The sequence below is a fragment of the Medicago truncatula genome, chromosome 8, assembly GCF_003473485.1.
Source record: "Medicago truncatula cultivar Jemalong A17 chromosome 8, MtrunA17r5.0-ANR, whole genome shotgun sequence".
Lineage (NCBI taxonomy): Eukaryota > Viridiplantae > Streptophyta > Magnoliopsida > Fabales > Fabaceae > Medicago > Medicago truncatula.
In genome coordinates this window covers 15,269,994-15,283,864 of record NC_053049.1, presented here as the reverse complement: position 1 = coordinate 15,283,864, position 13,871 = coordinate 15,269,994, and the positions used below count along the sequence as shown (strand labels likewise).

General features: G+C 31.2%; 1 protein-coding gene and 1 pseudogene across 2 annotated transcripts; one reads left to right on the top strand and one right to left on the bottom strand.

Moving 5' to 3' along the window:
• Positions 1-3,466: 3,466 nt before the first annotated feature.
• LOC11445266 (ribosome-recycling factor) lies at positions 3,467-6,835 on the top strand. 2 transcript variants are annotated; one of them, XR_005643707.1, is made up of 9 exons: positions 3,467-3,726; positions 3,875-4,098; positions 4,887-5,030; positions 5,112-5,227; positions 5,344-5,435; positions 5,523-5,544; positions 5,644-5,712; positions 6,298-6,390; positions 6,482-6,496. XR_005643707.1 is itself a non-coding variant. In XM_003627874.4 (9 exons), exons 2-9 carry the CDS (start codon positions 3,900-3,902, stop codon positions 6,560-6,562), a joined length of 792 nt encoding a protein of 263 aa, XP_003627922.2. In that variant the 5' UTR covers positions 3,691-3,726; positions 3,875-3,899; the 3' UTR covers positions 6,563-6,835. The 2 variants fall into 2 exon arrangements, 1 of the variants encoding a protein (XP_003627922.2); XM_003627874.4 differs by having other exon boundaries at positions 3,691-3,726; positions 6,322-6,390; positions 6,482-6,835.
• Positions 6,836-10,963: 4,128 nt separating this feature from the next.
• On the bottom strand, positions 10,964-11,841 carry LOC11444575 (mitochondrial inner membrane protease subunit 1-like; annotated as a pseudogene).
• Positions 11,842-13,871: the final 2,030 nt, after the last annotated feature.

Genomic DNA, 13,871 nt, shown 5'->3' with positions numbered 1-13,871 from the left:
GAGTTTCTTCATTTGTGTTAATTTGTTTTTTACCAATTTGTTTGTGCTAGTTAAAAAGATAGGTTAAAATTAACTAATCAATCACCGCATAAGTTTCTTCAATACTCTTGAAGTATGAAGAAAATGAACATATCAATTCAAAGTCAAAATCTCGAATCCATATGCATCAAACTAAAGTGGAAATCACCTCATTAAACTTGCAGTTACTTGTAACCATGTCTAAAGAGTCATTTTCTACAATGAAATGAGAAATATGCTCTTTTCAAGCCATATTCAATATAAGATACACACTCAATATTTATGCGAGCTCTCCCTCTCCCTCTCCCTTAAAGGAACTATAGTTGTTGCGTTTTTTCCACCCATCAGAAGCTTCTTCCAACCGGTGTAGATCATATCCTTAGGTTGGAATTTAAAGTGGAGTAATTGAGTAGATCAACTATTAATTTCTCTTGTGAAATTTTTGCCAGAACATGTTTTTTTTTTTTTTTTTTGACATTGTCTAAGCTAGGTTGTTTGGCTTTTGAAAAATATCTTCAAATATACCTTTATCTACATTCATAGAAACTAATAAGTGATCATGAAAGTAGTCGGTGAATTATATCAATAGCTCCAATCTCTAACTTGTTTAGGGTAATTAAAAAACTGCTTTTTTTTCCTAAAAAATTGATAGAAGATTGAAGAAAAATAAATAACCAATAAAATTAAGAAAATAATTAAATACTACCAACAATTTTCTCATGAAAAACAAATACATACATGTAAGGATTAGAACGGAATCTCTAAAAAAAAATTATGCTTTTACATCTCCACTCTTAAATGTCAAGTGAGTCAGACATTTCACATTAGATTTTTTTTTACACAAGAAATTTTACATTAGATAAAAAAGTTGACGTTGAATAATATATATGTGAGACTTATATACTAAAATGCTAAAGATTTTCTATAAAATATTATGTTCAGTTCAATTGTGTGGTTGCTCAATTATTAGGTTTCTCTCATGATCCAACAATCACTTCTCTTCTTTTCAATTTTATTGCAAACTCTCTCTTTCTCTCCTTCCTTTGTAACCAAATATATGGATTTAATTCTACCTTTGCGTACATAAGAAGAATCGATCTAATAATGACACCTAAATTGTTTTTCATTACATAGAAGACTCTCTTGATTTAAGTACCAATTTTACAATTGAAAGTATATTTATAAAAAAATATACATTTATCAATATCTACAAACCCATAATATAAAATGATATAGATTTCTCTAATTGTCTCCTTACAAAATCTTTCATCCCTTCCCCTCCGATCTTCCAAACAAAGTTTAGGAGGGGAGGACTTTGTGAGTTTAATATTTTTTTTTTAATTTTCCATAATTTAGGAAACCAAAAATTGTATTGGATTAGAGTTTTGGAGAATTTTAGAACGGGTGATAAGTTTTTCAAATTCAATCTATATTTTTATAACATTCTCAAGATTAGAAGTATATCAATCACAAATATTCATTCATCATTATCCAAAAGAAAAATAAAAAATCTTCAAAATATTTTAAAATATTTCTCATTTTTATTTATTTATAAATACTCTAATTTCCTTGAGTCTTTCAACTTACAAACAAAGCCTAAAATAGCATCACTTTTAACATTTAGAGAACCCTTGTATTGTGTACAAAACAAGGGCTAAACTCAATTGGAGAGAGCGGTACTCAAATCAGGCAATATGGTAATCTAATAAGGAAACTTTTTAAAGATTTTTTTCGGAAACTTTTTTAAGATTTTTCTCTATGTTCTGTTGATTGCTCTACCTTTGAAATAAGTTGACCATCATAAGTTACGCTCAAATGCAAAAAATGTCGATCATGTAGTATCCCTCATTAGGGTTTATATAAGGAGTTACATTCCAATAAATCTTAGGGGCTTTTGGGCAAACCGAAGGGCATGTAGAGCAATCACAGACATTTATAATTCAAACCTGATTTTGCAAAAATAATTGATGTCCATTGTTTTCTTATATGCCAACCGGCCTAATTACGCAAAAAACAAGCGAGATAAGTATTTATATATCTTTTACTTCATTGCAATTTTGATTCACTAATCTATTATTCTATTCCAGGCTCAAGTACATCGCACGACGTTCCTAGGTATTGTTCGCTTAGGTTTACGCCCTTCACAATTTTGTCTTTTATAAAATACACATCGTTGAATTGAGGAATATGTGTGTTGTATATAAAATAACATTTTAAGATTTTTAAGGTGTATCCGAATAACACCAAACTCCTTTATGTTAAATTATACACTTTCATTCCCTTTTTTTTTGTACAACACTTTCATTCCCTTTATTTTTATTTTGTCGTGTACATGATAAGAATAATAAAAACTCAATTTAATCCGCACAATTGTCTTACAATCAAACAAAAAATAATATCAAAATTAATCCCATGAGATTTTCATAGGAGAACTAGTTAGTATTCATATCAGAAATAATAAACATTCAATTTAGTCTCTAAACTATCACCTTATAATCAATTTGGTCCATAAACTACTCCCTCCGTCTCCGTCCCTATATATAATCATCCGTTTGACAAAAAAATTGTCCCTAAATATAAAATCCTTTTCAAATTACTAGACACATTTTTTTTTCTTAAACATACCCTTAATTAATACTGCTAACTTATCTTGAAATATGAAAAATCAAATTTAACACACATAAATTTGTTGTCGATCTCTCCCTCTCTAATAAGCCGACCCTAGTTTTCTCTCTCTAGGTTTTCTCTTACAATTTCTTCATTGAGGGATGATTTTGGATCAATTCTTGACCTGAAATCACCCATCTTCATCTTTTTCTCTTTATTTCAATCTAAATAAGTGATTTTCACATAGATCTAGGTTCTTTTTCTTTGTAATTTCATCATCAAAATGTGGTGATTTGTTGTTTGTCGTCTTGTGCGGCGTTGTTTGATTTCCCGTCTTCGTGCGATGTTCATTTGATTCGTATTAAAAGATCGATTGTTCAATCAATGATTTGGGCGTCAACGTTGCAGATTTGGAGGCAATGGATATTCCGGTCACTTTAATTTTATCATATATTTTTGTAGGCATTATGTTGTTATATGCTATTAACTTGGATCCTGTGAGTTTGTTCGCAGATTCATCCTTTACGTTTTTAGCGGTGTTGAATGATGTAATCTCTCGATTTGAATGAATGAATATCATTTTGTTTTTGTCAAAAAAAACACTTATACAAACAAAGGATAATTTGGTAATATTAACACACAAAATAGACATATTAATTACATTAATAACTTTTATGAAAAAATGTGAAAAAAGTAAAAGGGGTTATATAGAGGGACGGAGGGAGTATTAAAATTAGCTAAAATATCCTTAAACTTTCCATCTATCAATCTAGTCCCTCGGTATAAACCAAATTGACCAATAATAATATAGTTTAGAAACTTTTTAGTTGATTTTAGTAGTTTATGGTTTACCGATTAAATCGACGGTTTATTCCAACGTAAACATTAATCTGTCCGTCATTAATCTGTCGTCATAGATTAAGATGGAATTCTAACTTCTAATCACAAGCCCAAGTTTTAAACAGACCCACCATTAATTACCATTTTACCTTTGTATCACAAACAACAAGTTCGAATCACAGCACTGAAACTCAACTCGCCGTGAAAATCAAAACCTCGCCGGAAAACGCTGCCGGAGTTTCTCCTCAGCCGCCTCAACCAGTGAGCTACTCCAAATTCTCCTTTTTCTATGTCAATTTTACAATTTTCCTTCCATTCCGCGTTAAAGCGACGCGATTTACAATACATAGTTTTTTTTTTCCACAATGCTTGTTTATTATTAATTTTTCTTGTTATTATTGATGAACAGAGCAAGATTAGAATCAAATAAGTGTATGATGGCTGGTTACATTGTTCGACGAGCATTTGGATGCAGAAATTTGTTTCGCCTCCCAACTTGTGCTCTACATGTTTGTGAAAATTCCCCTGTTAAATTTTGTATGACTGATGATACCACTAGAGCTGTCATTTCTCCGCCGATGCCTAATTTTATCGTTGAAAGTCGTAGAGCCTTTGCCAAAGGCCGAAAGTCAAGTAAGTTAATCTTTGATTCCCTGCATATAGACAAACACATAGTTACATGCATTATGGGTCTGTTTGGATCGGTTTATTTGAGCTTATCTAATTTTTGTGAGATTATTTGATAGAACTTGTGAAAAACGACTTATGACATGTTTATAAGATGTTTACAGCTTGTTTTCATAAATTCTCCAAGATAGCTAATGAAAACAGTTTATCTCTTATATGGAAAAAAATGAACTTTATTTTGTATTTTGCTATAGAAATAGGTTACACATAAGCGTCTATAATGATAAGTGCTTGTGCTATATACATAAACGTTCGTTCAAGTTGGTTGTTTATCCAAACAGGGCTTAATTGATATCAGTCTTAGATTAAAATTGTTCGATTCCAACCCGTCTTTAAATGATCTTCATCATTGAATTGAGATTGTACAACCAAGATCAATAATTGTGTCATGTGGTTTGGAATCCAAATCCAATGTAGGGCCTGTTTGGAATGGCTTATAATAGCTTATCTACTGTCATAAACATGTGTGACACTGTTTGGCAGAACTTACATAAACAGGTTATGACATGTTCATAAGCTGGCTTGTTTTCATAAGATATCCAGGATAACTTATGAAAATAGCTTAAAGATTGGACAAAAACAGTTTGACTTTATTTTATGTTATGTTCTATAAATAGCTTATTCATAAGCTCTTATACTGTAAGCTGCAAATTAAGCTTATTATCCAAACATAATTTAATTGACTCATTTTGTAATGCTGGTTTTGTAATGGTCGTTGTTTTGTACAATTTTAGAGGATGAAGGGGGTGTTAGTACAGCTGAAGTTCCACCAAACGTTGGCCCTAATATTAAGGCAAGTGCTTCCTCACAGATGGAGGCTGCGATGACTGCATTATCTGTTGAACTAAGCAAACTACGAACAGGAAGAGCATCTGCAGGTATATTGGCGTGTATTTTAAACCGTATGTGTCTGTGAATGCTTAATACTCAACACATTAACAATGAGCTTGTCTCTACAGGAATGCTTGATCACATTATTGTAGAAACTGGTGGTGTCAAGATGCCTTTGAGTCGGATTGCTCTTGTTTCAGTCCTCGATCCAAAAACCTTATCTGTTAATCCTTATGATCCAGAGGTGCTTTATCTTACATTTTTGAGCATGCTTGCTATTTGTAAAGTTCTAAGTAAACAAGCATTACTTTTGAATGTTATATGACTAATTTTTGCATATGGTGTGACAAACTCTCGCAGACACTTAAACAATTAGAGAACGCCATTGTTTCATCTCCACTGGGATTAAATCCTAGAACAGATGGTGAAAGATTGATTGCTGTCATCCCACCGTAAGCTTTTATTCTATTTATTACATTCAATTACTCATGCCTGTTGGAGTGAATTGACTAATTTACTTTTGAACCTTAAATGATCAGATTGACCAAAGAGCATATGCAGGTATGTTAATCACACTTCATTTGTATTTGTATATGTTAATCACTCTTTATCCCTTTCTTTGACATTCCTCTATATCCTTTTCTTTGACATTTATTTCAGGCTATGAATAAGTTGGTGACTAAATCTTGTGAGGATACTCGGCAAAGCATTAGAAGAGCTCGACAAAAGGTGTGGTGTGCCTTTTCTATTTCTTGACTTTTTTTGTTTCTGGTAGATCTGGCTTCTAGTAGTATAAGTAAGGGATTAAGGAAAGGGTAGTTGCTGAAAGATTTGAGAGTCCTCCCTTGCTCTGAATCTCTTCAGACATTTCAAGTGATTTTCTTTCTTCATCAGTTGTTGCTTTTTTGGTTAGCCATTGACTTAAAATGTTTTAAATGCTTAAAGTTTTCAGCATTTTAATGAGTTTTTAAATATGCTCTAGGTGCTTAATTTTCAGTCTGTTCATTTCATCCTTTAACCCCAACCTGTTTATCCTGAAGTATGTACACTGATTATTTTATTAGAGCAGATAATACATTTCAAAACAACAACAACAACCAAGTTTTTCCCCACTAAGTGGGGTAAGCTACATGGATCAAATTACGCCATAATGTCCTATCATAAACCTTATTTTGGTCTAACTCATTACTTTCTAAATATTTCCCAATAGTCTCTCTTATAGTTTTTCTAGGTCTTCCTCTAACTCAATAACAAGATAGTCCTCTTGGCAGTATTTCTTCTTCTTCATGGTTTAGCTTAATTTTCTGCATGTAGTGATTAAAGATGTTGATTCTACAGGCAATGGATGCCATTAAGAAATTGAACTCCATTCTTCCCAAGGATGACTTAAAAAGATTGGAGAAAGAAGTAAGTTATATATGCTTAATGCAGCAAATATGGCGTTGAGATTCCGTAGCTCCACAGATTTGATTTCTGATTTTTTTTTTTCTGCCTTCAGGTTGATGATTTGACAAAGAAATTTATTAAGACTGCGGAAGATGTATGCAAGGCAAAGGAGAAGGAAATTAGTCAAGGTTGAGATGTAGTGTTATTCTAGATTTTGCTGAGGCTTCACTGCTTGTTCTCAATTAATCTGCTGGGGCCTGGGATTTTATCTGGTCTAAGCTAGACTGAGTAGAGAATCATTTAACTAGTCATTATATTTATAGACTATGTGTTATTATAGCAATATTTGAAGATAAAAAAGATAAATCTCATTAGTGCAATGCTGCTATGTAATATCTGATCAAACATCTTTTGTTTATGCTATTCCCCTTGTTGGTCCAAATTTGTGAATGTTCTGTTCTGTTCTTATAATGGTGTGTAGAGATTTTAGCAGGGATATACATATAAATATAGAACACTTCAACCAAAGCTGACAATCAATAGTTTTGGGTAGGATTTGTTACTTCGCATCAATCAAGCTTGCGGTCCAATTTTAATGTGCACAAGTCACTTAGGTGGTGCATTATGCAAGACCATTTTATATCATTCGATCATAAATTTCTATCAAATGTAAAAAAGTATACCCTCTGCAACAAATCAATCCCCCTCTTCTTCAATTTTCCCCATTCACTACCCTTCACCATTAATAAGTTATATAAGTGGAAAAAGAAATGAGTGTAATTTGTAAAGTGTTTATTAAAAAATAATATACGTTGAGTATAAAGTGTGTAAAGAATAGATCAAAAAGAATACAACCATAATATCAAACTCATTTCTTTGCATACACGCCCATAATTAATATATAAAAATGGCCCGAGCACTCCAAGCAATAATCCTTCTGAAGAAAAAACCATCAGCAAGACCAGCTCCATTTTTTTGTCAAAGATCAACACCTTATTTAGACTCTAAATTTTAAACAAACCAATAGATGGGATCAGCGACGGATCCAGAAACTTTGAGTAGTGTAGATAGCATGTAGAACACACACGCAAATACGCACGTACGCATGCAAGCGCGCACACATATAATATTTTTGTTTTTAAAGTCTAAATATATATTGTAATTGTTTTAATAAAAATATTACTTTCAATATAAGTAATCAAACAATCATTTAATCATTCATTTGTCGAATAATTTTACGTTTGATTTCTAATAATCTATAACAATATATAAATGGAAAACATGATTTCTTTGGGATGAATTTTACATTATTTCAATTATACTCTTAAAAAAATTTCTTTTAATAATGTTATATTGTCGGTGTTATTGAAAAAATATGATTTTTTTTTATTAGATTTGTTATATTATCGGTAAAAGATACATATAGTTTGTTGCTATTTAAAAGTCACAAACTTCTTTTTTTGTGGTGTATGAGGTTCGAAACCCGTACCCTGCATATATTATACATCGTCCTTACCAACTGAGTTAAGCTCACGGGGGACAAAAGTCATAAACTTCTACACATATAACTAATAAAAAATTCATAAAAAAACATACAGACGAATACGAAGTGACTAATATTCATAAAACATAAATACATAAGGAGAGATAAACTGCTAGTGTATTTTTTTTTCTTAAATAATATATTTTTAGTGTATTAAATACTAATATATTTGTTCCTTAAAAAATAATACTACTATATTGTTTTTATAGTGTGTGACATTGTCAAAATTTATTCTTATAATTTTTTTTCTTCCTAATATCATAATTTGATCTTTTAGTACATAAGTTTCTTCAAAAATATATATTTTAGTGTGTGACATGTAACCCCTGATATTCAAATTCCACATCGAGTTTCAAATCCTTCAAGGATGTGCACCATATTGCAAAAAATGTTTCTAAATTGGGTGGAATCTCTCCCATTTCTTGAAGATGCATGCATAGTCCAAATGGAGTTTCGTCAGAAAGCGACATTCTTGGATGCAAGCAGGAAGAATTGTGAAATTATTCATCGAAAGGTCGAACTCTTTCACGTTGGTAAACCAAATGAGAGCCATTTCAATGAATTCATCTCATATATTGCAAGACAAGAAATCAATGTTTCACGTATGAGCATGACAAAACCTTTGTGCTAGCAGTTCCCACTTTTTATCTTCTTTAGGTGACTGCAGCCCTTCATATTGTGAAATTCTTAAGTCCTTAAGTCCTGGAAACACAACAATGATACTTGGTAATGATGAGATGTAATTCATGTTTAAAGTGTGATTAATTGCTTAACAAGCTAACTGTTTTTGTTAATTAGTTGTGTGACTTCTTAAGCAAGTAAGTGAAGTTAGCTTAGTTTGTTATGGTAGTTAAGTTTATTGCTTTACTTGTCAAACAAGGTAGTAGTCAGTTAGTTAGATTACTTGTTATATAAGTAACCCTTTTACGAAAAATTCATTCTTTTGTTAGAATTTTGATACAAGTCTAAGTGAGACTGTTATCTTCCTCTCAATCTTTACACTCTCTTTTCAATTTCACCATTTTGAGCTCACACTACACTCCATTTTCTGCAACCACCAACTTCAATTCTGTCACAAGCAAATTGGCACAAGCAACAGTAAAGAAAATATGATTCTTTTTATTGCTCCTCACTACACATTTTTGGCATTTTCCTCATAACTTAACCTAATTTTGAGTATAAATATGATCAACAAGTAGAGCAAAAGGAGGAACAAAAAACATAGAGATTAGAAAGACAGAACCGAAAATAAAAGAGAAAGATCAAATTTAACAAAAAATGTAGAAACCCATTAACAACATTTTTATGTTTTCATTCTATTTCTTGCGAGAGGAGAAGGGTGTCGCTTTGAAGGAGAAGGCATTGCTACACAACCACAAAGATCCCAATGTTGTTGTATTTATCATGATCACGGTAAGAGTGTTCTCATTCTCATTATTCATGTGGATTTAAATTCTCTGTTCTTGTTGACATAGAATTATCTCAAGATAATAACAAAATGCTTTAATTACAAACTGTTTGACTCTTTGGCGTTGGCGGAATAGCTAATTACAAAATGCAAATCGTGAAAGGCCTTCTCGCTAAATCTAGTATTTCCCATGAATATAAGTATCAAATATCAATTGAAGTTAATGAGAATAAACAGAGAGACCAAATGACACAATTCTATCAACATCTTCCACCAACGATTCATATGAAACCTACTAATTAATAAACCAATATATAACATGAAGCGTCATTGTACTTAAAGATTTATCCGACTCATAAGAGAAAATCCTCCATCATTAAACAGTTTCTTCTCTTGTATGAATCATACCAAATTTGACAAAACAACTCAAATGAAAAAATGGAACAAAGCTAGAAATTCAATATTTGGGAGTAGAGAAAACTATATTTGGTAGTGTTTCTATTAAAGTTTGTGTCAAAATAATTTACTATATTAAATAAGAGTGATTCTGAACCAAGTTTGAACCAATTGTATCTAAAATGAATGGAAGTTTTGATCATAAGTTTCTTTTCATTTTATGATTCTTACATAACTAATGTTGATAAGTTTAAATTTAAGAAATTCGAACATATTAATTTATAGGCCGGCCTCAAGATTATTGATTATATCTACCTTGTATATTCCTTTAATATTATACCTTTCAAAAGACAATGATGATTATTAGTTGTAACAAATGACTTTGCTCCCTTGAACAAACAAATTAGATAGTTCAATAACGGATTTCAAAGGTTCAGGATCATCAACATCTTTGAACGTAAAAAATAACTTGTTTCGATCGATCACTTATTTAACACATTTATAAGCTTAGAATTAAAATGGTCGTCTAAAACTGTTATGGACTGAAACAAGTTCTTATAAATGTTCGTCTAAAACTATTAGGAAGTCTTGGTTCTAATATAGTTGGTGATGACAATTTTGGTTCCGAGCTTATAAATGTCAAACAAGTCCTCGGACCAAACAAGTTCGTTTTTACATCATAAGACGTTAATAATCTAGAATCGTTGAAAGTTGTTAATGAACCAACTAACTAGTTAGATTATGGTAGTTAAGTCATCGTTACAGCGAAAGATTGAAAACATGATATTGAAATTAAAAGAATATATAAGGAAGATAGAGTAAATAATCTTGAGGCATATGAATCACCGTGTCTGAAATTCTTAAATCTAAATTTATAAACGCAGTTATGTGAGCATCATAAAGCGAGGAACAACATGTGGTCTAATCTTTCGTTATTTTGGAGATTAGGTTCAAACTTGGGTAGAAAAGACAAAAAAACTGTGAACTTCCATTAGCCGAGTATGAAAAGATTCAAGATGAATAGACCAACTAAATATTGGTAATAAAAAAATATCTCTGGTAAACAAGAAAAAGTTAATTGTTAAGTGCTAAATTTACCATCTTTGTACGTAATACATTTTTATAAAAACTTGTTGCGTTAACTTTGTAGAAAACATATGCCTTTTCCCCAATTTTTGTATATATTTGGTTATCATGGAATCTATCATGAGAAGAGTGATTTGTACATATTTCATTGCTTTCATATGTTAATGAAGGGAAAAAAAATCAAGAGGAGAGCAGTCAAGATCAGTTGAAAGCAGAAATGAAGGTTTGCTAACTTCGTAAATCTGGAAAAGGTGGAGAAAGAAGGTTGAAAAACTTCTTTAAATGGAGAAAGAAGGTTGGAAAAGGTGGACAACTGACAGAAGAAAAGAAGTGGAAGCTTGTATATATGAGTGGATTCGGTGCATACACAAACTTACATTCCAGAATATCCTACCCTCGATAAGGCCATAAGGAACAGGACCGAAATTTCTAGAATCGTTGCTATTTTATTTGTTATCACCCTCTACCAAAACATGACCCTTTGGAACCTATAGAGAAAAGGAGGGCCCTTAGAAAATAAAATCTCTATAATCCATTCAAATTAGTAGCAAAGCAAAACCCATAATCAAAATCACAAAAATCCACTAAAAATGAGATTTTTTTTAATAATCAATTGACCATTACCACAACTGTCTCATGCTTATCACCGTTTTCGGAATCAGAAACATATGTAATGGTATCACCCTCTAATCCAACCAAGCGCTTTCCGATTTCCTTTTTAGGGTTTTGAGGAGAGCGTAAATGTAAAATATCTCCGCGAGCAACTTTGCCAAATCGAGGTGAGATCCTTTCAGCAAGAAAGATGCTTGGTGTCGAATCGATTTGTAGGAAGCATGCTAGGACCAAAAGTCTGCAGAATTTGAACTGATTAGTAAATTTAATCATGAAAAAAAAATCTGTGATAAGTTGAAAGCGTATTCATGCTTACCATAACATTTGTGATCAGATAGTTCCTGGCAACATGTATAACGCAGAAGAACTTTACAGCAAAGAATGCATTTTTCCATACTTCTTTAATAATAGACCTAAATGGCACCATGTTTCTCAATACTCCTCTCTCCTCCAGGTAAGAATCCTCGATGTTGTTATCCGTATCGAAAGATTAGTGTTTCGTTCACCAATAGTAACTAGAAAGCCACGATTAATGTTATGAGAAAGCTTGCATGGGTTGAAAGAATTCAGCAGTAATAATTTGGCGGTTCTTTATATAAACCAATCATTTTATTCAAGAATGAAATTAAACATTATGAACTGGCATGGCTTTTTAGTTGCTATTTAATACTTGAAATCAACTAAAAGTAAGAAATATGAAAGTAAAACAAAGTCCGGGACAGAGAAAGACAACCAATATACGAGAGAGCAATGTGCGAATATATATTTTTTCGGATGTTTTCTATTTTCTGGTATTTTAGGTAAATTCCACGTGCCGCACCCGATTTCAAATGTATAAATGCGGATCCCCGTGAGCACAATTAGTTGGTAAGGACAATGCATAATATATGTAATATTTAGTGTTTAAACGCCGGACACCACAAAAAAATATCAATGCGGCACCATGTGGCTCAATTTTTTGTTTTTAATGGTAGACGTTAGCAGTTAGCAATGAGTTGTTCGATTAAACAATTGAGCTATAAACTACTTCCTTAGTTTCTTTTTTGGCTTAAATGCTCTTTTGGTCCTTTAACTATTTAATTGGTATCGCTTTGGTCCCTTAACTAAAAAAATATTGTTTGAGGATTTTAAGATTTTTTTTTAGTCTCGTTTTGGTCCCTTCTGTTAGGTTTCCGTTAGTTTTAATAAAAAAAACGTTAAGTGTGGACACGTGTCACCTTGTCATTGGCTCTGAGATTTTTTTTTTTTTACAAAAAAAAAAATTATTTTAAAAAAAAAATTATTTTAAACTACTTCCTTAGTTTCTTTTTTAGTATTGTTTGAAAATATTAACATCAAAAGAGCGAAGTGTATTTTTGCACATTTTCTTTCTATTATGCCCTCATTTTAATCCACCAATATATTCTTATTTTCTTGCACACGCTTTCTCTTTTCAATAAATTTAATATGTTATATTTCTCTCGTAACAAACATTTGTTAGTTCCTATCTTTTTCTCCAAAAAATTCCTTTTTTTTGCACACTTTCTCTCATAACAAACAATTGTCAATTTTCTAAATATTGTACACATCTCTTCAATTAATTTAAGTCAATTTCCAATGAGTCTTCCACTCTTTCTTCCTTTTGATAATTCATGGAGTCTTTTATTTATTTTTCTCTCAGATCTGTTCTTTCACTTTGCACTTGAAATTTTTAACAATTACTAACTATTATTATAGGTAACAAAATTTTGTTTAAATATTAAGAAACAAACTTTGTTTAAAAAAACAAATAAACTTTGTCTAAAAAAAACAAACTTAAGTTTTTTAAATATATAACATTAATTAGTTTTATTGAAAAAGATAAGAGTAATTGACAAATGATATATTTGACAAATCATCACCTTAAAATACCAAAATGACAGTTAAATAGGAACGTTAAATCCGCACTAAAACGACACTTAAAAAGAAACGGAGAGAATAGTTTATAACATATATGCTGATTGGTTGAATGAGTAATGTGTCGTAAAATTAGTTGTTGAACTAGCTTATAAATATGAAATCACATAAAAAAAATATGATTGGTTAATATTTACTATTTTCAAGTAAGATGATATAGGTAAAATTGAGAGAAAAAATGATAAGTAAAAGCTAATTGAATAAGCCCGTAAAAAAAATGTTACAAAACGAGTAATTTTTTTGTCATAAGAACTTATAAATTCTAAACCCTAAACCATAAACGTCAAACATAGCCTATGTGTCTTTTTACAAAATCACTCATTTTGAATCGATTTTAAAACTTTTATTATGATTAACTCAACTCAACAACTACCTTACACTCATTAACCTAACTCAAATTCAAATAGATGTTAATTCATAAACCCAAACTAGTATCACTGTAAATATTTTGCTGAAATACTTGGAAGAAATTAATGTCCTGAGCAATAGCTCTTACTTAGAGGATCATCCACAAGTTTTATC